The sequence below is a fragment of the Phodopus roborovskii genome, unplaced genomic scaffold, assembly GCF_943737965.1.
Source record: "Phodopus roborovskii unplaced genomic scaffold, PHOROB, whole genome shotgun sequence".
NCBI classification, from domain to species: Eukaryota; Metazoa; Chordata; class Mammalia; order Rodentia; family Cricetidae; genus Phodopus; species Phodopus roborovskii.
This window is the reverse complement of record NW_026126611.1, coordinates 13,080,768-13,101,839: the sequence shown is the minus strand read 5'-3', so window position 1 is coordinate 13,101,839 and position 21,072 is coordinate 13,080,768. Positions and strand designations below refer to the sequence as shown.

The following is a 21,072-nucleotide window of genomic DNA, read 5'->3' as shown; positions in this document are numbered from 1 at the left end:
GTTGCTGTGACAAGTAACTTGACCACAAGCAACTTCAGGGCGAAAGAATTTATTTGGCTTATAATTCCAAATGGCATTTCCTCATTGAAGGGACTCAAGGCAGGCCTGTTCGCTATTCCATGCAGTGTTCCTCCTGACCAATGAATGACCTCACTTCACAGCCAAATAAGCGCGGCAGGAATTGTGGAGAACACCATATGCATATTCAGCTAGCTCTTTTATACAGTTCAGATCATCGGCCGGGGATGGTACTGTTCACAGTGCGCTGGACCCTCCCACATTAAATAACAGACAAAACCCCACAGATACGCCCATGGACTAATCCAGTCTTGGCAATTCCTTTAATTGAGCCTCAATCGGGTAATGGTAGGTTATGGTGTGCTGACATTTACAACTAAGCAGCATATATACTGTTCTTTCACCGTGAGTTCAGGATCCCATTCCTCAATTTTCCATGGAACATTCTCTGGATGCACAACCTTTTAAAAGATTTCAGGAGGGCAGTCCCAGAGTTATGAGGTTCTCACCCTTACCCAACCCACCCCCAGATTACTGGAATATTTAGCATGAGTTGGAGATGAGAGGCAGCAGAAACTTGGTCCAAGTAAAATAGCCTATTTCCAAATCCCAAGCAAACCACAAAATAAAACAAACAAACAAAAAATCTGGCCTGTGCCACCTTGCAGTGGTTAATATATCTGGCTGCTTCAGAGTCCTGCCAGCTTATGCCACTGTATGTCAGTTTTGTTGCCCACTTGACATACCCTGGGAAAGGAAACCATCACTGAGGAATTGCCGCCAAAAGATGAGCCTGTGGGGACATCTGGGGAACACTGTCTTGATTGCTAGCAGGAGGGCCAGGCTACTACTGCAGGCTCAACCATCCCCAAGCAGGTGGCCCTAGGAGAGGTAGTTGAGGGTGAGCTAGTAAACAACCATCCTTGGTTTCTGCTTCAGCTCCTGCCTATGGGTTCCTCCTGCCCGGCTTCCCTCCAGAATGGACTGTAACTGGTAACCCAAACAAATCCTTTCCTCTCCAGTTATTTTGGCTCATGGCATTTATCATGGCAACAGAAAAGCAAACCAGGACACTGGAAGTCTCATGTAGCTCTCAGGCTATATCACTTCTGTATCTGGTGATGAAAAGAAAACAAACAAACAAACAAACAAACAAAACGATTAAGAGGTGTGCCGGACAGCAGCTCTGTCAGCCATCAGAAGATCTGGAGAAACTCCGCTGGCTTTTCCGTTCTGGAAACTTAACCGCGGTGGGAAGGGAGACAGGAGTGAAACAGGTACCCGAGGGGACAAAACTCCCCCTCTCATATCTGCTAGAAGGACTTCCCCGAGTCGGCCCGTGTGCCCATGTTCTCAGTGGAGCGCTTGCAGGACCAGGGAGGGCAAGAAAAAAAAGCACCCTCGATTATCAGCCAGAGCGCTGCGCCTGGCCGCGCCGGAGATGTTTAATTATAACTCCCACCGCTTGCCCTTTTACAGCCCAGCTAGGGCTTGAACCTTCATCCCAGTACCCTTTATCAGCCTTTGGTAGACGGGTCACTTGGGATGTAGGAAGAGAACCAAGTTTCCAAAGTGAGAAGACAAAAGTAGTCAAATCTCCCAGCTCTCGACTGTTTACGAGCGGGAAATGAGCGGGCCCCAAGAGGTCGCTGGTGGCGCAGGAACCGAGACCAGATTGTAGAGAGCGGAGGAAGAGAAAAACAAAAATCACACACACCCAGAAACTTTTCTTCCTTGTTGCTGATGCTCGGCCCCCTCCTCCCTCCCTGCCCGCCCCGGCAGAAGTCGTAACGTGACACCAGGCAGAGCGAGGAGTCCTGGGGTGGAGAAGGAGGAGAGGGCCGGGGAGGGAGGAGAGCGGGGCCGCCTCGCGCCGGAGAGAAAGGGGAGGAGAGGAGAGGAGAGGAGGGAAGCCCCTGTCAAGGAGGTGGAGCGAGAGGGTGGTGTCCGCCTCCCGATCCTCCCTGCCTGGAGCTAGCCGAGCCTGAGTCGGGACCAAACACGCCGCCCGAGCGAGACCCACACAAAGCCCGGGGGGGTCCACGCTGGCGCTCGTGGCGAGCCGTGAGCGAGCCCGGGGCCCAGGGCTGCTAGCGGGACGCGCGACCGCGAGCGGGCTGCGATCGCCACCCCCACGCCGGGGCCCGGGACATCTCCGGCCCTCCGGGGGGCCGCAGCGGGCGGCGGGGGGGACTAAGATGAGGAGGGTGCCCTGAGCCCGGCAACTTCGGCCCCTCCCCGCCCCCACCCGGCTGCCCTCGGCGCGTCCCTCTCCATGTGCAGCCGGCCGGCCAGGCGCTCCGGCTGGCGGCGGATGGGTGACCTCTTCCTGGCCCGGGCGGGCTGTGCGAGGCGGCGGAGCCGGCGATGAAGAAGCAGCAGCAGCCGCAGCCGCAGCAGCATCCCAGCGGCGGCGAGGATGCCTGGCCCCATGGGGCCCCTGTGGGGGGCGCCCCTCCGTGCCTGGGTGGCTGCAAGCGCCGGATCCCGCTGCTGCCTTTCCTTCGCTTCTCCCTCCGGGACTACGGCTTCTGCATGGCCACCCTGCTGGTCTTCTGCCTGGGCTCCCTCTTCTACCAGCTCAGCGGAGGACCCCCTCGCTTCCTGCTCGACCTGCGACAGTATTTGGGTAAGAGAGAGCGGCGTCGGCCCGACAAAGTTGGGCACCCGGGGGAAAGAGTGATAAGCAGAGAACGTCTAAAGCTGTCACAGCCGCCAAGGTTCCCGAGGCTCCCTAGGTGCGATGCCAGTGAACATCCCTCCTAGTGGCAGCTGGGAGCGCCTGCTTCCTTCTGCGCGCCCGGCTGGCCGCAGCTGCACGGGGCTCCGAGGCCGGGACACCTCGTGTACCTGTCTCCTCTCACTACTCCAATTGTGGCCGCGTACGTGTGTGTGTGTGTGTGTGTGTGTGTGTGTGTGTGTGTGTGTGTACTCCAATACAGTCCTGTCTGGCTTCCTGGGTTGTGGAGGGTGGGGTTAGCTCAGCCCTCCAGTCACTTGTAGAAATTCTATCCAGTGGGTCCCCATTTGTGGGTTGGCCCAGGTGGCTCCACTCTGTCCCTGAGCTGGCTTGTCCCTTGGCAGCACCTTGGGGACTGCAGCGAGAGTGCCTGAGGAATCGGGCTTGTTAGAAAGGTGTCAGTCATCGGTTTAGCCTCCGGTGACCTGGCGAACTTCCGCCCCATGTGAGTCTTAAGTCAGAACTTATTTTTCTTTTTTGGTTTGTGGCTAAGGGAGAGGTTGGAACCCAAGAAAACAGAGATTTCGGTGAGGTGTGACCTCGCTGCTGTCTCATGGGGCTTCCGAGGGTAGAGCTTGGCCAGCAGGAGGTCCCAGGGGTGATGCCTTGGCCAAGCCAGGATGCAGATTCCTTGACTTCTGTAGCCAGAAGAGGTCGTGTGGAGGTTGCGTCTGAGGTGGTAAACATAAGCGGAGGGTCTGCAAACAGTGGTCATCTGTAGGTCCAGAGTGGGTGCAGGTGGGCACCTCGTCAAAGTGTTGGAAACAGAAAGGACTAAATGGCCCGCCAGACGTCTACATTTATCCCCAAGGTCCTTTCCTCACCGATGCAACAGGTCTAGAACAAGAAAACCTCGAAAACATACCAACAAACGCCTTAGGGGTAAACTGAAAAACCAGTATTCAGGTTTTTAAAATTAAAAATTTCATTTCAGTAAAAGTGTTGGGGGCACTGCGACTTTTGAAAGAACCTCCATGGAAGATTAAAGGAAAATGTTGCCTGGGTCCGATTTCCCAAGCACAATTCTTAGCATCTGGATTTACGGTTTTGGGTTAATAACCCCCCCCCCCCCTTAACAATTGGTCAGTGTAACCTTCATTGTAATTCTGCACTTTGGAGTCTTAAGCCTTCTTGTCTCTCAGACACCTGCTCCTGGCAACTTTATCTCCGCTGTCAGGAAGAATAGGTACCTGCTCGTATGGGGACGTGTTGAAGCTCAGGGAGATTCCACGGGAGTCCCATCCCGTGCCACACCCCCCACAAACTCCTTTTAAGGGAAGCATGAAGTCAGGGGTGTCAATGTGTTGTGTGGGATTGGGAGGTCTCTGTAGCCACTCTTCCCAGGAGAGCTTGGCTTTGAGCACAGTACTCACTCTCTGTAGCTTTGGCTCTTCATACTGAAAGTGGGGGTGAGGAGCTAGGACCTTTGAAGACAGACTCACCTGTCCACTCTCTGTCTTAGAAGGCAAGACAGGATGAATATGGACGGTCAGGAGGTGGAAGGGGGAACTGCCCAAGCTTCCCTGGAGAGCTGAATGGCCTTTACTAACTGACCGTTTTCCGATGGATGTGGTGTTTTAGGCATGTGGTCTTTGTGAAATGAAAATAGATTCCCCCTCTTTTTTTGTGTGGGTTTGCATTTTTTTCCTTGTCATATAGATAAAATAACAATTTTATCTGGGGAAAGTGGGCTTGTGGTCTTTCAAATTTTCAAATGGTCTAAAATATATCAGGCCAAGCTATCTGCACACTTGCTTGCCAATCTCTCTCCCTCTCTGCCTCTCTCTGCCTCTCTCTTTCTCTCTCTCTCTCTCTCTCTCTCTCTCTGTCTCTCCCTCCCTCTCCCCCTCTCTCTCCTCCTCTTGTATTTTAGAGTTTATTCATACAGAACATATTGTTAGTAAAAATCCTTTCAATTTTCCTTTTAACCAGTTTCAGGGGTATTTCCCCCCCTCAAATGTAATGTGTACCATGTCCAGTATTTCTAGATCAAAACAATGTATTAAACATGCTCCTTACAGAATGTAATTTCAATATTTGGACTATTATACATTCCCTGTATGAGAGCTACTTGACTACTATTGCTCAGGTTGATGACTGAACCTATTTTATCAGGTAGGTAGAGTAATATTTAATGTGTTGAATATTCTTCTGAAAAGGCAAAGCATTGCAGGTACTCATGATGAAGCTGAGCATTAACTATACCAGTCAGTGTATGCGCAGATGAGAGCTAATCTACATTGTGGCACTACTGGTAGTTTTTATTGTTTGTCCCATTTTTGTATGGGACAATTGAAGGCTAAGAATGAATGGGGGGGGTAGGTATTGGATTTAAAATGGCCACCAAAGGCCAGTAGGTAAAATGTTACATACATCTTTGGCTTGGTGCCATTGAAAGGTAATCGGAACATTACAAGTTGAAGCCTTATGGGGAGGTTTTAGTTCAGGGCATTGGGGCGGGGTGTGCCCTCCAAAAGGGCATGCGACTCTTTCTACTTCAACATCCAGACAGGATGTGAAAGAGTTTCTTTACTGTGCTTTCCCTCCATGACATACTAGGTCACCACAGGCCCAGTGCAATGGGCATGGGTCAGTTATGGACCAGCAGCTCCAGAACTGGGAGCCACGTAAGACCTCTATGTGGGTTCACCTGGGGTTCTTGCTACGCAAGAAAACTGACTAACAAGGGAAGCAGACCTGCCTCCAAAGGGGTCAGATTCTCGTGCCTGGTGAAAAGCACCCTGGGAAGTGTAAGAGAGAAAATGCAAACCCAGCAGAGATGAGAAGGGAATGCGCCAGCTGACTGGCTAAACAATGTTCAGATTGACCCCCACAATTTCACTTTCCTTTTCTTGATTCTTTTACTCTTCAGTTTCTTGTGAAGCCGGCAAGCAGAGAGGGGAAGTCACTGAAGCCTGTTCAAACTCTGCCTTTCGATTTATATTAGCTATGTTTCTCATCAGTGTGACGGGTTAGCTGACATAAGCCACTTGAGGAAGGAGGATTTTCTTTTAGTTCAAGGCGTCAGTCTGTTCTGGGGATGGCATGGCAGAGTATGTGATGCGGGCTCATCATGTGTCGAGGTACCAGAAGCAAGGCCTGGCTATCACTCCTCAAAGTAGCTCCTAGTGGCTTGGATCTGCCCCATGTTCAAGGGTTCCCCAACTTCCCCAAACAGCATCATCGACTGGAGACCCAGTGCTCAAATATATGAGCATCTTACAGTCACAGCAGAGTCCCGTTAATGGCAGCCATACTGCGTGTGATAAAAATCCTGGGCTCTTGCTGACAGCAGGACAGCCAGAGCTGAGGGACAGAAAACGGTAGCTCCCCCTCGTCTTTCCCTAGATTTTCTTTGTAGACTCTTGGTTCTCAGTATGGGTCCTTGGGTCTGTAGCATCAGCATCACTTGGGAATTTGCTACATATTCAAATTCTCAGGACATTTGGATTTCCTTCCAGACTCTCTGAATGTGCCCAGGCCTGGGCCTCACAAGCTGCATCTAAGGGAGACCTCAGGTGATCCTGCCAGGACAGGGCCCATTGTTCTGCAGTAAACCATTGCTTTCAGAGGCTATTGGAGGTGTTTGTGAGAAGGAGAGGCAGAAAGGGGGCTGATTTATAACGCCGTTTCAAGGTCATAACCATGGTTTCATTTTAATCTCAAGTGATATAAATGCAATTTGCTTTACAGCATACAGGCCATTGTTTGGGAGTGGGAGGTGTGTGTGGGAGTGGGGGGGGGCAGCTGGAAGCTGCAGTCCCACCTGGCTTTACATTTCATGAGATCATGAGATCATGAGACGCATGGAGTGTGGCAAAGTGGGCGGCCAGGAGCAGGGTGTGGGTGGGGAAGAGACGTCGACAGGACGCAGGGAGGAACCAGGGTCCAAGGGTCCCTTCTTCCAGCCGCCCAGGTTGGGGATGGACAGAGTGTGTTCTTCTATAATGCGAACTTCCTGCTGCAACAAATTAAAAACGAGGGAAGAAGTTGGGAGGGGAAAATAATGCACAAAATAGCAAACACTGTACTTAGGGATGGGAGCCAATAGGTTTTCCAAATTAGTGCAATAATGTTTTTAAAAATTACATATACATGTATGATTACATACATATATACACACACCACCTATCTATCTCTCTACCTGTCTGTCTGTCTGTCTGTCTATCTACCTATCTATCATCTGTCCCTCTAGATACACAGGTTGTGTGTGTGTGCGTGCGCACATACACAGAGATCAGAAGACAACTCTGTTGACCCTTTGCCTTTATATGGTCCCCAGGACCGAACTCAGATTCCCAGCACTGTGCAGCAAATGCCCTTTACCATGGTGTGACCTTAGCAGCCTGAAATTCTTTTTTTTTTTTTTTTTCTTTTGAGATAGGGTCTCATTTTGTAGCTCTGGCTGTCCTAGAACTCACTCCATAGACCAGGCTGGCCTTGAACACGGAGACCCATCTGCCTCTGCCTCCTGAGTGCTGGGACTAAAGGTGTGCACGTGCCACTACAGCCAGGTTGTCCCTGCTTCCTTCTTCCTGCATTCAAACTCTGATTTGCTATAGAAGACACAATGAACACTCACCCCCCCCCCCATCTCCAAAATCAGGTTACGATGCAGCCCGCTTGGCAGTAGTCTTACAACTTCTGAGCTGTGGAAATATCAAAAACTTGGACACACATCATTTAGATTGACATAAACAAAATGAACCAGATGGGTCACTACTGATCTTCGACAACTGGCAGATGCTAAAGATTTATCATCAAGCCTCGGAGATGTGATTAACCTTTACAAGAGCTACGTTTGTTGGATTGATCTTCAGTTGATAGATAGGCTTTCCTTCCCATCTCTAATTTATAGCATTTTAAATGGAGACATAGTGCTTTTTCTCAGAATTGCCAATGTCTACATGTATTATATTTGAGCCTGGGAATTTAGAGTCACAAAATGAAAAAAAAAAAAAAAAAAAAAAAAAGGATGTGATTTCACGGAATTTTGAATTTCTCTAACTTTAAATACAATACATTTAAAGGGAAAAGTGAAAATAGAGGTTCCGATCTGTCACAGAAACAGTTTCTCTAAGTCTTAAAAACCCAATTCTATTTTCCCTCTGTGCGTCACACGTGGCTTAAATGCCATACTCACAGTAGACTGGGAACGAATGCATAAAATATGAGGTTATCAATAGAAATTGTTGACACGGAAAAATGAGATTCTTGTTTATAGACTCTTGGAGGGTGGGTTGGGGACACAGAAGCACTGTATTAGAAGAAAGACGGGAAAAGGCATCCGACTGTGGCAGCCTGTTCTGTAAACACAGAGCGTGGACATGGTGGTGGTGGTGGGGGGGGGGGTGGAATTCTGCCTGGTAAACTCTTTTTGAATGTAGGCTAGTCTCAGTCTGAATTGTTTAAAAACGCCCATAAATATGGATTCTCTAGGTACTGTCTTTCTGCACATTCCCTAGCTTAAGACACGAGTTGATAGCTTTGGGGAGAAACTAGAAATAAAACAGCCAAGCCTTTTTTCATTCTGAGAGAGACTCTGTGTTGCGTGACAGAGGGGTGCAGAAGGAGAAAGGATAGTTTGTACTGATGGGGTCCGGTGATGGGCAATGAGAGGGCACCTCATTTGATGAATTGCAGCCCTTAGAATTATTAGTTGTTGATCACTACTCTTCACTTTTGAAGCAGTGACCACAAATATATGTTGTCTTACCCACATTTATTGTGTTATAGGAACCTATCTTTAGAAAGATAGCGACATAGGTCTTTTTGTTTAATAGAAGTAGAGGCAGAACGGCTAATATGCTGGCCATTGGGAATTCTTATCTGCAAAAGCCAGCAGAATGCAACAACTTTTGGCAGGACAGTTCCAAATGGATGTCCTCTTCATTTTTTGACATTTACTGAGATACAATTCACGCACCTTAGAATTGATCCATGAAGGGTTTTCATATTGTTAAGTTTCCACAGTATTGTTTACATATGTGTAGTCATCACCACTTTAAGGATATTTTCTTCAGAAGGAGAACATGCCTAGCTTTTATTTAACTCCACAGTGATGGTGGGGAGTCATTACTCTAGCCCCAAGCAATCACTGATATTCCGACATCTGTAGACTTGCCTGTTTAGCCCCTTTCTTAGAACTGGGATTATATAATATATAGTCTTTTGATTGTTTGCTTTTCTACACAAGGTTTCTCTGTGTAGCCCAGGCTGTCCTGGAATTGGCTCTGTAGACCAAGCTGGTTTCAAACTCAGACATGTCCCTGTCTCCCGCCTCCCTAGTGCTGGGATGAAAGGCATACGCCACCATCACCTACCTGGCGTGATTAGTCCTTTTTACCATAATTTGTACCCGTCTCTCCCATATTACACAATGTACATGATTTGCTAATACTCCATAACTGGTTTTCAAAAGTGATAGAAGTGAACGTTCCATGGCATTTCATAGGTAAGACCATGTTTTGTATATCCATTCATTTATTAATGGATGTGGAGTTCATGGGAGCCATACAGAGCCGCCATTCCCCAGACAACTATATTTACTCTTACGTGGTTTTGGCTATCTCATACTCAGTTACGAGGTCTTTTATTTTCCATTCCCAGTATTGCCAACCGCCTTTTAAATTTTATATGACACACACACACACACACACACACACACATATATATATATATATATATAAAATGATATTTTTATTATAATTCCAGGAGAAGGGAAATGAGAGGCAGAAGATATTTTTGAGTATGGTCAGCAATCAAGGTCGGCAAGCAACAGGATGGGGATGGTCCTTCTTTTGGCTACCGTGACAGAACACTGTTTTCCATTCTTTGGAGTGTGCATTTCAGATTATAATTGCTGGGTACCGAGGCAACTCTATATGTAAGTTACTGAGGAATTTCCACAGTGGCTGTGTCTTTCATGGTCCCATCAGTGATGTATGGATCCAGTTTCCTGACATCCTCAGCGACTCTTGAGGAGTGGTTGTCGCCTTCACAAGTGTGAAGCAGTGTGTGCCAGCATGGTTGTGTTTTTGTCCTGCTAGTACTTAGTGGGTGCTAGATGCTCCCATGAGGTTCTTGGCCACTTGCGTATCTTTTCTGAACAAATACCTATTCACTTCTGTTGCAACTTTTTAATGTCTTTTTTATTATTGTCAAGTTCTTAGTGTTTGTGTATTTTGGATAAGAGACTCTCATCTGATAGAGGATTTTGTTGTCCGTTTGGGCCGGGAAGAATAATACTGATTTAAACACAATGTCCTTGACATCCTTTCCAAGGAGCAACAAGCTAGTTTTATACAGTAGCAGCTTCCAAAATGCTAAGTGTTAGACAAGATAAAAGTTCTAATCAATGACTGGGAAGTCCAGGGCCTTTTCTAAGGAATATTGAAGGTTCTGTTTTCTAGTGATGGATCACATTGAACAATAAATACTGATTATCTGTATTTTAGTCTAAGTATGTGCTAACTTGGGCTGGTAAATGGCTTAGTGATTCTCAACCTTCCTAATGCTGTGGGCCTTTAATACAGTTTGTCATGTGTGGTGACCCCCAATCATAAACTTATTTCATTGCTACTTCATAACTGTAAATTTGCTACTGTTATGAATCATAACATAAATATCTGATATGCAGGAGATGTAATATGTGCCCCCTCCCAAGGGGTCGCAACCTACAGGTTGTGAATTGCTGGATTAATGGGTAAAGCACTTACCATAAAAGTATGAAAACTGGGGGCTGGAGAGATGGCTCAGTGGTTAAGAGCACTGACTGCTCTTCCAGAGGACCTGGGTTCAATTCCCAGCACCACATGGCAGCTCACAACTGTTGGCAACTCCAAGACCTGACACCTTCACACAGACATATATGCAGTCAAAACACCAATGCACATATATATATAAAATAAAAATAAGTAATTCTTTTAAAAAGTATGGAAACTGTAGTTTAGATCCCTAGAACCCATGGAAAAGCCAGGCAGGCACTGTGGCCACCTGTTACCCTGTGGTAACAGGAGTTAGAGAACTTGATGAGTTTGAGGATCACTGAGAGAGACAGTGCCTCAGTAAATATAGTATAACGTGGTTAAGGAATATGCCCAGTGTCTACTTCAGGCCTCTGTATGTACACATACATGCATGCACGTCCACCCCGACACAGGTACATGAACATGTGGATACACACACATGCGCTACATGCCATGCCCAAAATGTATGATACCGCGTGTGCAGTCACTACTGACTTACCTGAGGGAAATCACAAAGAACACTGTGTTTTGCATGAGGAAATTGAATGCAGCCATCTTTGAGTGATAGATTACACACAATGGACGTATTTTGTCTTCCTCTCTGTCCACTTGAATAGAGCTGATAAACCTAACCAGGTTAAAAGTTTTGGTACACTGTGTCCCTTTATGCAGTGTACCTCGATGCTAGCAAGGGAACCTTGAGCATTTCTGGAAAGTAAGGATTCATATATACTTAGTTGATTGGTATACCCACTGCATTAATGTGCAGGGCAAATTTATATTAACCTCCTTTTCAAAGCATGTTTCTATTCAGTGAAATGACATGACTGTTTAGGAAGCGTTATTAATTTTTGAAAAGGTTTAGACATGTTTAAATTTCTAGACTTAAGTTTTAAATCTTCCTTTTCAATTAAAAGTTTAATTAAAATTTAATTTAAAAATGTAGATTTAAGACAAGCTTTAGATGAACACACTTGAACGTTTATTAGAATTTCGATTTGTATGGTTTAAAACAGCCATATTTGAGATTATTAGGGATAAGACAGAATATCACATTTACCTTCATATACATACTAAGGGTGTGTATAACAAAAGCAGAGTGCAGAATTATTTGCAAGGGAATAGGATGATGGAAATGTCATGATTTGTACACTAACTAAACACTTGATCAGGGCGACGCAAAACAAGCCATATAAAATAAATGGAAGACTTAATGGAAGACGAGTGTGGTGGTATGAATGAAAATGGTCCCAAAGACTTTAAGGAAGTGGCATTAATGAGGAGTTGTGGCCTCGCTGGGGTAGGTGTGGCCTTGTTGGAGGAAGTGTCACTGGAGGTGGATTTCAAATTCTCAAGCCAGGTCCAGTGTCACGATCTCCTGCTGTCCATTGATCTGGATGTAGAGGTCTAGTCTCCTTCTCCAGCATCTAGTCTGCCTGCAAGCTGCCATGCCTCCTGCCGTGATGACAATGGACCAAACCTCTGAACCTGCAAGCCAAACCTAATTGAGTGTTTCCCTTTATAAGTTTTGATGTGGTCGTGGTGTCTCTTCACAGCAATAAAACCCTAACTAAAACAAGACACAACTATGTGATGCTTCTTGGTCTGTCAGATTTTTACGAGTTGTCTTTAATTTCCCAATGGTAGCCAGTGAATCTCTTTTCTTTTCTCCATGACTGTAGTTTTTCTCCTGCCATTTTTTCTGAAGGATTGGCCTGCTATCCTGTGCTGTGATCAGGTGAAGGAGGAGCAGGGGCGTGTCCAGAGAGGGCGTGTCCAGAGGGGGCGTGTCCAGAGAGGGCGTGTCCAGGACTTCCTGTAGTTCTTTTCATCCTTGGTGCTCTGTTTGAGCTCCCAGTGCAGAGCTGCTGTGGTTAATGTACTTGTCATGCTGACTGTCCTTTGCTAATGCTGTAAACTTATTTCCCGGCTCCCTGTATTCAGTAGAGATTTTGGACAGGAATGAGAAAGACAGCTCAACGGATGTCCTTAGTCTATTTTTTCCCTGCTATTTGAAGCCTATACACTAAGTAAATATACAATCGGTACGGCAGATAGCTCAATAAACACTTCCTTCTGTGAACAGGGATAATTGTGTGCCTCCCACTTCTGGAGATTTAGAGCTACATTTTTAGAGCTCCGAGTAATTAAAATGTGAGGTTAATTCACTGATTTGGCTGTGTCCAGCTAGAATGCAGGCTTATTTCTTGTCATTTCCCAAACCCCAGACCAGTTCTTTTGGGGAGTTTGCTAGTTAGCACCTTATTTCTCTGTCTAGGTCAGATACTTTCTGGGTTAGCCATCTGTGTAAAATTGGGCATTCTATTCCAAGTATGGCTTCAAGTTTTGAAGGAGATGGCTGTATGGTGCTTGATTTTTGAAATGGTGACTATAGATTTTAGCCAAGAACCATACTAACCTTAGAGCCCGACGCACCACACTCCTCCTCTTTGTTTTAGGAAAAGGTCTTGAGACTACGTTAAATTGTGGGCTCCCCGATTCTTACTCCACTTGTTGGTAGGGTGCTGGTCTCATCAGTTCTAGGGGCTGAACCCATGATTCATCCATGCTAAACCTGGGCTCTGCCCCTGAGTCACATGCCCAGCGCAGGCAGATGTTACAAGTAGCCAGCTGCATTCAACTGATTTCTTTCTTTTTCTTTTCCTTTTTCTTTTTTTCTTCTAGTTCAGTATGTATGACTTTCGTGACCTTAATGAAAATAAAAATACAAGTATTTTGAGATAAGTAATTTCTTATGTTCTGTCGTTCGAGTGATGTTCACCAAAGGCTGTGTCAGAAGTGTCATGTTCAGAAAGAATAGCTTTGGATAGAGAGCTGGGTGGGAGTCACCGTTACTGCTTAGCAGTCTTGAGAACTTGAACAGGTTTTATTCTTTTTAATTCTGTGAGCCTTAGGTACTTTGAACTGCACAATTGGGATTAATAACTATCATTTTAGCTACGTATACGTTGCACAGACATTACACAGGCAAAACACACACATAAGTTAGTTTTTCAAAACTGTTATTGTATTTCTCTATCCCAAGGCTTGGCATTTAATTTAACAAATGCCGGCTTTGTCACCTTGCTCTTTTAAGCCCATATGTATATGTGACACTCACAGTAACACCCGTAGAGTGGGAGTATGCAAATTCGTTTATGACTTGGCTTCCAATACAGAAGCCATTGTCACCCAGAATGTGAAATTACCTAACCAGTGCTTGTGTGTGTGTGTGTGTGTGTGGCTTCCCTTGTCACCAATAGATTGAGGAAGATTTGTCAGCAGCTGACAAATTCCAGCCATTTGTCCTGTTACATCACACAGGAACCGTCTCTGTTCTTATCCCTTTTCTGCTTCCTAGATATGTGTTTAAAGAGGATGTTCTGGAAAAAAGAAAGTGTGTGCGTGTGTGTGTGTGTGTGTGTGTGTGTGTGTGTGTGTGTGTGTCTTGAGGTGGTGGTGCTTAGGAATGTAGCTCAGGCGTAAAATTCTTGTCTGTCATGTGTGAGCATGTACATCAGTGGTTCTCAACCTTCCTAGCACTGTGACCCTTTAATACGGTTCCTCATGGTATGATGACTCCCCCCCAACCATAAGATTATTTTTGTTGCGGCTTTATAACTGTGATTTTTGCTACTGTTATGAGTTGTAATGTAACTAGCTGTGTTTTCCAATGGTCCTAAGTGACCCCTGAGAAAAGGTCAATTTGACTTTCAAAGAGGTCATGACCCACAGATTGAGAACCATTGTCCTTTAGGGTTTAATCCCTAGAAATGCCATACCCCCCAAAGGGGAGCGGGGGGGGGGGGGAAGAAAGGACACATTCTTTTTTGTTGTTGGTTTTCAATTGATTTCTTTCTCTTTATTTTTAAGATTTTTAAGATATTTTAAGATTAATTAAGAACACATTTATTTTTTTCCACAGAAACCTTTTCTGTTTGGAATTAATCTCTTTCACTTGTTTCTTGAATTCACAAGATAAAATAGCAGCAGCGTGGGGGAGCACACTGGAGGCTGAGGCCTGGAAGGCTGGGTGTTCTAAGATTAAACCAGTGAACTCTAAGTTAGGGCTGCTCTGAACTAGTCATGGCATCAGGCCCACACCATGACCAATCCTAGGCCTTCTCTTATGGAAAAACCTTCCAGCAGCATGGCCACATTCTCTCTCTGTTCCCACTGCTCTTGTTTGGGGTTAGTGTACTGCAGACAAGGAGAAGGTCTTGCCCAAGTGTGGGGGTGAATTTATTTTTGTTTTCAATTCTTAGCTTCTCATTGGTCTCTGACAGGATCAGGGGATACATAAGATCTATGGCTCATCCCTGCATCCTTGGGCTATGGCTCATCCCTGCATCCTTGGGCGATGGTTCATCTTTGCATCCTTGGGCTATGCAATGTCCCTGCATCCTTGGGCTGTCGCACATCTCTGCATCCATGGGCATCTGAAAGCAAATGCCTATTTTCCAATAATTCAATAGAAAGTTAAATTTTTTGAAGAGCCATGGCCTTGCCAGTCAAACATAGAACTTCCTGCTTTGGAACAGGGACTACTGCATACAGTCACCTTTCTGTGGGACAAACTGAACTATCAGACAAAGTAGTGCAGTTGTGTGGAGGGGTCCTGTGCCACAGTTGGGAAGGGGACGGACAGTTTAGTAAGAATGTTGTGATGGCACTGGTCCCCTGGTTTTCCATCCCTTCATCTCTAAAGCTGGGTGTTTGATTAGATCCATGGTTTCCTCAGACCCTCACGGCTAGCATGAGCCTGACTGTCAGTATGAGAATGAGTTCCTGTGGCCCAGAGAAGGGAGAGATACAGTTTAAGCATTCTAGACTTCTCTGTAGGCGATATTTAAATCTACTCCAGAGGACAGCATCTTTCTTTAGAGTCCTTACTTCTCTAATGCCCTTTGCAATCTGAAAACTGCACGTTCATGGAGAAGTCATTTAATGATAGCAGTTAAAAAAGTAGAAGAGTTTTTTTTTTAACAAATTTTTTTTTAAAATTTATTTTCTGTTTTCATTGGTGCTCATTATTACATACAGACATTTGCATACAGATCGTGCGATGGATTTGACATAGTTTCCACCTCCTTCCTCCCTCTTACCTGCTCCTGTTAATTCCGTTTGTCCCCTAGACAATTCTCTTTTCACCTCATAATACATGCGTGACTTTACATGTTTGTATAAAATCAAGGATGTGCAAGTGAGAGAAATGTGGGTATTTGTCTATCTTCATCAGTCTTCCCTGATTGATATAATATGACTGAGAGAAAATATGCAATACTTACCTGCCTTCCTCAGCCTGCCTTAATTCATATAATATGATTGCATCTCTGGTTGCATCTATTTTCCGGAGAATGCCATGATTTCATTCTTTATAGCTAAAAACTATTCTATTGTAGGGCCAGTGGATGAAAGGGCTTACTGTTCATGGCCAGAATTTGATTCCTGGAACCCATGGTGAAGAGTTAAAATCAACTCCAGAGAGCTGTTCTCTGTCCTCCATAGAAATACCGTGTGCGCCTACACTTACCACACACACACACACACACACACACACAAAATAATAAGAAAGTAATAATAAAAATAATGTCTTTAAATCATCCACGATATGTATATGCCATATTTTCTTTATCCATTCTGCTGAGAGACACAGATGTTGATTGTTGCAAATGACACTTCAGTCAGCATTTATGTTCAGACATCTGGGGTGTGTTGGCTCCGGGGTCCTTTGGATAAGTAGCCTGGAACAGTCTAGGTATGTTCTAGTGATTTCTTGAATTTTATTGATATGATTGTAATATCTCCCATTTCATCTCGAATTTTATTATTTTAGTCTTCTCATTCTTTTGTTTGGATAGTTGGGCTACAAGTTTTGTCAGTATTGTTTATTTTTCAGAAAACCCCTTGTTGGGGTCATCTCCTGCAAACCCCATATGCAGGGAGGAGATCTGCAGAGGGTGAGGAATGACACAGGCAGCACCACCCTTGTAGGCCCCGGGTCAAAACTCCCAGAGTCTGACCACAGGGTTTATTTTTCTTACACATTTAAATACGTAAAACTTTGGAAAAAGTTTTTGTTTTTCCTCACTCTCTAGCAAGGGTAATAAAACACCTATGACCTTTACAATAAGAATGCTGGCTGATAAACAGAGCTCAGGGGTAGGACCTAAGGAGGAAGGACCTGTAACACGTATATGGAGAGGTTCTAGTGGTGGAGGTTGCAAAGTATGTAGGCCTCTCTGGTACGGATGAGTTCTATCCACTGAGCCTCAACAATGCCCGGGGTGTGGGGGGAACCAGGAATCCTGGCTCCATAGAACAGCAAAGATATCACCAGGTTGTTAGACACCACTCCAACCTTCAGGGTGACTGGGTGTCAGTCATTTCCTTCCTCTGAAGAAAATAGGCCTAGGCCCACACGCTTAGCAAGCCTGGTTTGTTCAATGCTTTCTGTAAACTACTGTGCCTCCTCGACTTGTTTCCTACACTTGTTTTATTGATCCTTTTAATTTTTGTTTCCCATTTCCATGTCCCTGAATTTTGCCCCGATTGTTTATTTATTTATTCATTTATTATTTTTTCCATCTGCTGGTTTGGGGTTTAGCTTGTTTTGTTTTGTCCAAGGCCATAAGATAAACCCTTTGCCATTTATTAGCGAGCTCTGGTATTTTTAATGTAGGCACTTGTAGCTATTAACATCCCTCTTAGGGGATTGTGTTTCCATTTTCACTCAATTCTGGGAATTTATTAATTTCTTCGATGGTTCATTTATCCCAAATGCTTACCTAAAAGCATGCAGGATGGGACTGGAATGATACCTCAGTCAGGAAAGTATTTGCTTTGCAAACATGGTGATCTGAGCTTGATTCCCTGAACCTGTGTTTAAAAGAAAAGCTGGGTGTGGTAGTTTTTCCTAGTGTCAGGGTGGCAGAGACAAGCAAATCCTGGGACTCACTGGTCTTCCAGCTTAGTTTGCTTGGCACGTTCCAGGCCAGTGAGAGACCCTGTCTCAGTACAAGCAGCAACATGTAAAAAGGTAATTGGTTGACCTCTGGCCCTACATACACATTCACCCAAGTGCACATGCACCAACACATACACATGGGACATGTAGACACACACACACACACACACACACACACACACACACACACACAGGCTTCAGGAGTCACTAAAGCAAGAAGATTACAGACATTTTTAGCCATCATTTAAAGACTCTTAATCAGAGTTTTTTTTTTTTTTTTTTTCCTTGATGGTTGGTCAGTTTGGTTCTAATTCTTAATCTTTTGAGACAAGGTCTTTAATTAGCCCAGCATGGTCTCAAACTTGTGGTATTCCTGCCTCTGCCTCTCAAATGCTGGGAGACTAGGTGTGCACCGACCACTGTGCCTAGCAAAACATTTCGTTGTAATTAAAATTATCGGTACTTTCCCTCAAGTCTACCAGTTGGCTGCAGCCTGCTTGGACAATGAAAAAGCAGAACCGAGTATCTGTAAGAAACAGAATGGGTCTAGAAGGCAGAAAGAGCAAGCAGAGCCATGCACGGTCTTCCAGAGCTCTGAAACTGGAAAAGAAGGACAGGTAAACGAAACTCAAGGAGAGGATGGGACAGACTTAGTAGACTTCCTAAGGGAGGCCTTACCCTCTCCGAGGAGCAGATGGGAGGGAGGAGAAGGAGGAGAGAAGGGAGGGGAAACTGGGATTGGGATGTAAAACATAAATTAATTAAAAAATATAATCAAACATTAAAAAAAAAAAAAAAAAAAACAAAAACCAATGAATAGAAAATACAAAGGACAGAGACAGTAAAAATGAAACCAACGACAAGACATACAAAGTCAAGACAAGGAACCAGACCAAGAACCTCACAGGTGGGTGGTGCAGCCTCTCACGTTTGGCCCTGGGCGGAAGAGTACTGGGTCTCCTCAGACCCCTCCTCGTCCCAGATTGGGATCCCTACTAGTATCCTGCATTGCCGGCACCCCCTACCTGTTGACACAGTGAGGAAGGAGGAGGGAGCCCAAGGAACTGGCTCAGGGCTTGCAGCTGCAGCCGAGGCAGGAGGCTGGAAGTGGTTGGTCTCCCACTGAGCACTGGGTGAGCAGCCCGCCTGACTCCCCTGGTTGGAGCGACGAGGACCACATGATTGGGGATCACTTACAATCTCATTCCGCTGCGGTGTCAGAACTCCGCCCGCGACATGCCAAGGGATGTGGGTGACATCACATACAGACTCAGACACTCCAAGAGGAAGCGAAGCGATTTTTCACCATGCGAGAGAAAACCAGAAAGTAATGATGGACAGGGAAGCTGAGGCAGGGCTGGGCAGGAAGGAGGGGCCTGGGCAGCTGGAGCTTGGCCATCTGGCCCTGTTGCCTTGCCAGACTGCCTGGCTTGTGGTGAGACCACTCTGCAGAATATCTCCCCAAAGGCAAATGTTGGCGTAACCTCTGAGTGTACAGCCAATTTAAGCAGTGTGGGGGTAACGTGGGTGTTTCCTGGAAGCGTGTGGTGGGCTCTCTGGGACAGCCTAAGGAGGCAGCTCTCCAACATATGACAAGGGAAAGATGGCGAGAAGATGCCAGCAAGCGACATCAACACAAACTCCTAGTGAGTTTCCTTGCCTCAGATGAGCAGATGGCCAGATGGGGGCCATCCTTCCCATGCTGTTCCCGGTTCAAAAAGCTGTTCGTTTGCCCGCTGAGCAGGTTTGGAAGGCCTTCAGTATGTGGACTCACTCTTTTAGTCATACTGAGAGAGGAAGAGACTCCCCAAAGAGCAGAGAGGAGAAGGAAATACGGTAGCACCCTGTGAACCGTACCTGTTGTTTCCACAGGCAAAGCTCAGCTTAGAGTGACCCCAGGGTGATGATATGTCAAGTCTCATGCCTTTGAAGCATGGTGATGACTCATTCGAGTGCACTTAGAGAATGTTTTATCCAGGGGTGTGCAATTTATATATCTGCACACGTAGGTGCGTTGACGTGTTTGACCCAGTGTGTGGGTGCACATGTGTGTGGATACCACAGGTCAGCCCACAGGTGTCATTTCTCAGGAGCAATCCATACTAGTTTTTGAGGCAGGGTCTCTCATTCCCTTGTGGGGTTCACGGACTTGACTGGGCTGTCTGGTCATCAAGCTCCAGACATCCCTTGATCTCCCCAGTGCTAGGGTGACATTCACGGTGCCACCATGACTGGCTTTTTAAAGATGTGTGTGTAGGGAACCCAAATGCTCATGCTCTCATGGCATGCATCTACTGAGCCATGCCCCCCCATCCCCACCCCTATTCTGCTGCCCTCACACCCTGCTTCCCTGTTACTTCTGGCTGGGGGGGGGGAGGTGTGTCTTGACCTGCATGGAGACAGTGCCGTGTTTCCGACTCCTCCTCTGGCCTAGAGTATGCGTTTGTGCACGGGGTTAGCAGAGCCCCCTAGGTTGGAAGGGAGGCATACTAGAGCATGCTTTGGTTGCCAGCAGGTTCCTGTCATTTTGCCTCAGCTGTATTATTGTGTGTTGCTTTGCCAAAATGTATCACCTCCATCCTGGCTTGTTTCCCTTCTGCCCCTCCCCCCCCCCCCCGCCGGGGTTTGGAACGATAGGCGATGGTGTTGTTAATTTCAGGCTGCGTCTTGCTTATAATAAAGGCATAGGCTTCATTGAAGTCTCACATCGATGAGACTTAAGGGGCTGGACATGTGTCTTGCCGTGGCTTTCATATGCTTGTCCTCGTGCGCATTTGACTTGACCGTTTTCCCCTTCCATCTGTCAGCTCTTCCATCCGTATGGGTTCAGTTCTGCAAAAGATGGTCAGCAAGTTGTGTGCTGGCTGCTAGAGCTGGAGTGGCTAACAACACTGTGTGAGTGTGTGTGTGTGTGTGTGTGTGTGTGTGTGTGTGTGTTCACGCATATATGTGTGGAGGCCAGAGGCCATCCAAACTTCCTTTCTTGGTTTTAAGTCAGGGTATTACACTGTACCTGTTAGACAGGGTACCTGGATGTCATTGATTCCGTTAGATTGGGTGGCTAGTGATCTCCAGAACCCTTTCTTTTAAATGCAAGGTGTCACATTGATACATGCTTGCATGTTTTACCAGCAGGTTATAACCAGCTTTGCCCATACCCTCATAAACACGAGATTTAATTTTTACAACATGTTATTAACCACTTATTAATAATGCATAACGATAGGGCTCATGATGACATTTTCATATGCGCATTATATTCACATCATTATTTCCTCTTGTCCCTTTTCATCCCCACTGTTTCCCATCATCTTTTCAAAGGGCCCAGGAACTTTTTTTGGCAGGGGGAGGCGACCTAATAAATTTAATTAAGCTTGTTTACAGGAGCATGGGTTAGGGTTACAAGAATGTCGGCAACTTAGCCACTGGTTACATCACTTACGAAAATGTTTCTCTCTCCCCTAGCAACTATGACCGTGAGATCTCCGGGAAGGGAAGGGATGACCTATACCCCATGGTGATCAGCTCAGTCTTGTATGAGTCTTATGATTTAATGCAGGTCTCAGAGAGTTCCTGGCTACAGCAGCCACGTCATACCC

At 45.9% G+C, this 21,072-nt stretch overlaps 1 protein-coding gene across 1 annotated transcript in view; it reads left to right on the top strand.

Annotated features, from left to right (window-relative positions):
* Positions 1 to 2,184: 2,184 nt before the first annotated feature.
* The window catches only part of Ust (uronyl 2-sulfotransferase), a 249,244-nt gene continuing 230,356 nt past the window's right edge, over positions 2,185 to 21,072 (top strand). Inside the window, exon 1 of the mRNA XM_051206019.1 lies at positions 2,185 to 2,647. Coding sequence (XP_051061976.1) covers positions 2,386 to 2,647 — 262 coding nt within the window. The 5' untranslated portion in view covers positions 2,185 to 2,385. The remainder of the gene's footprint in view (positions 2,648 to 21,072) is intronic.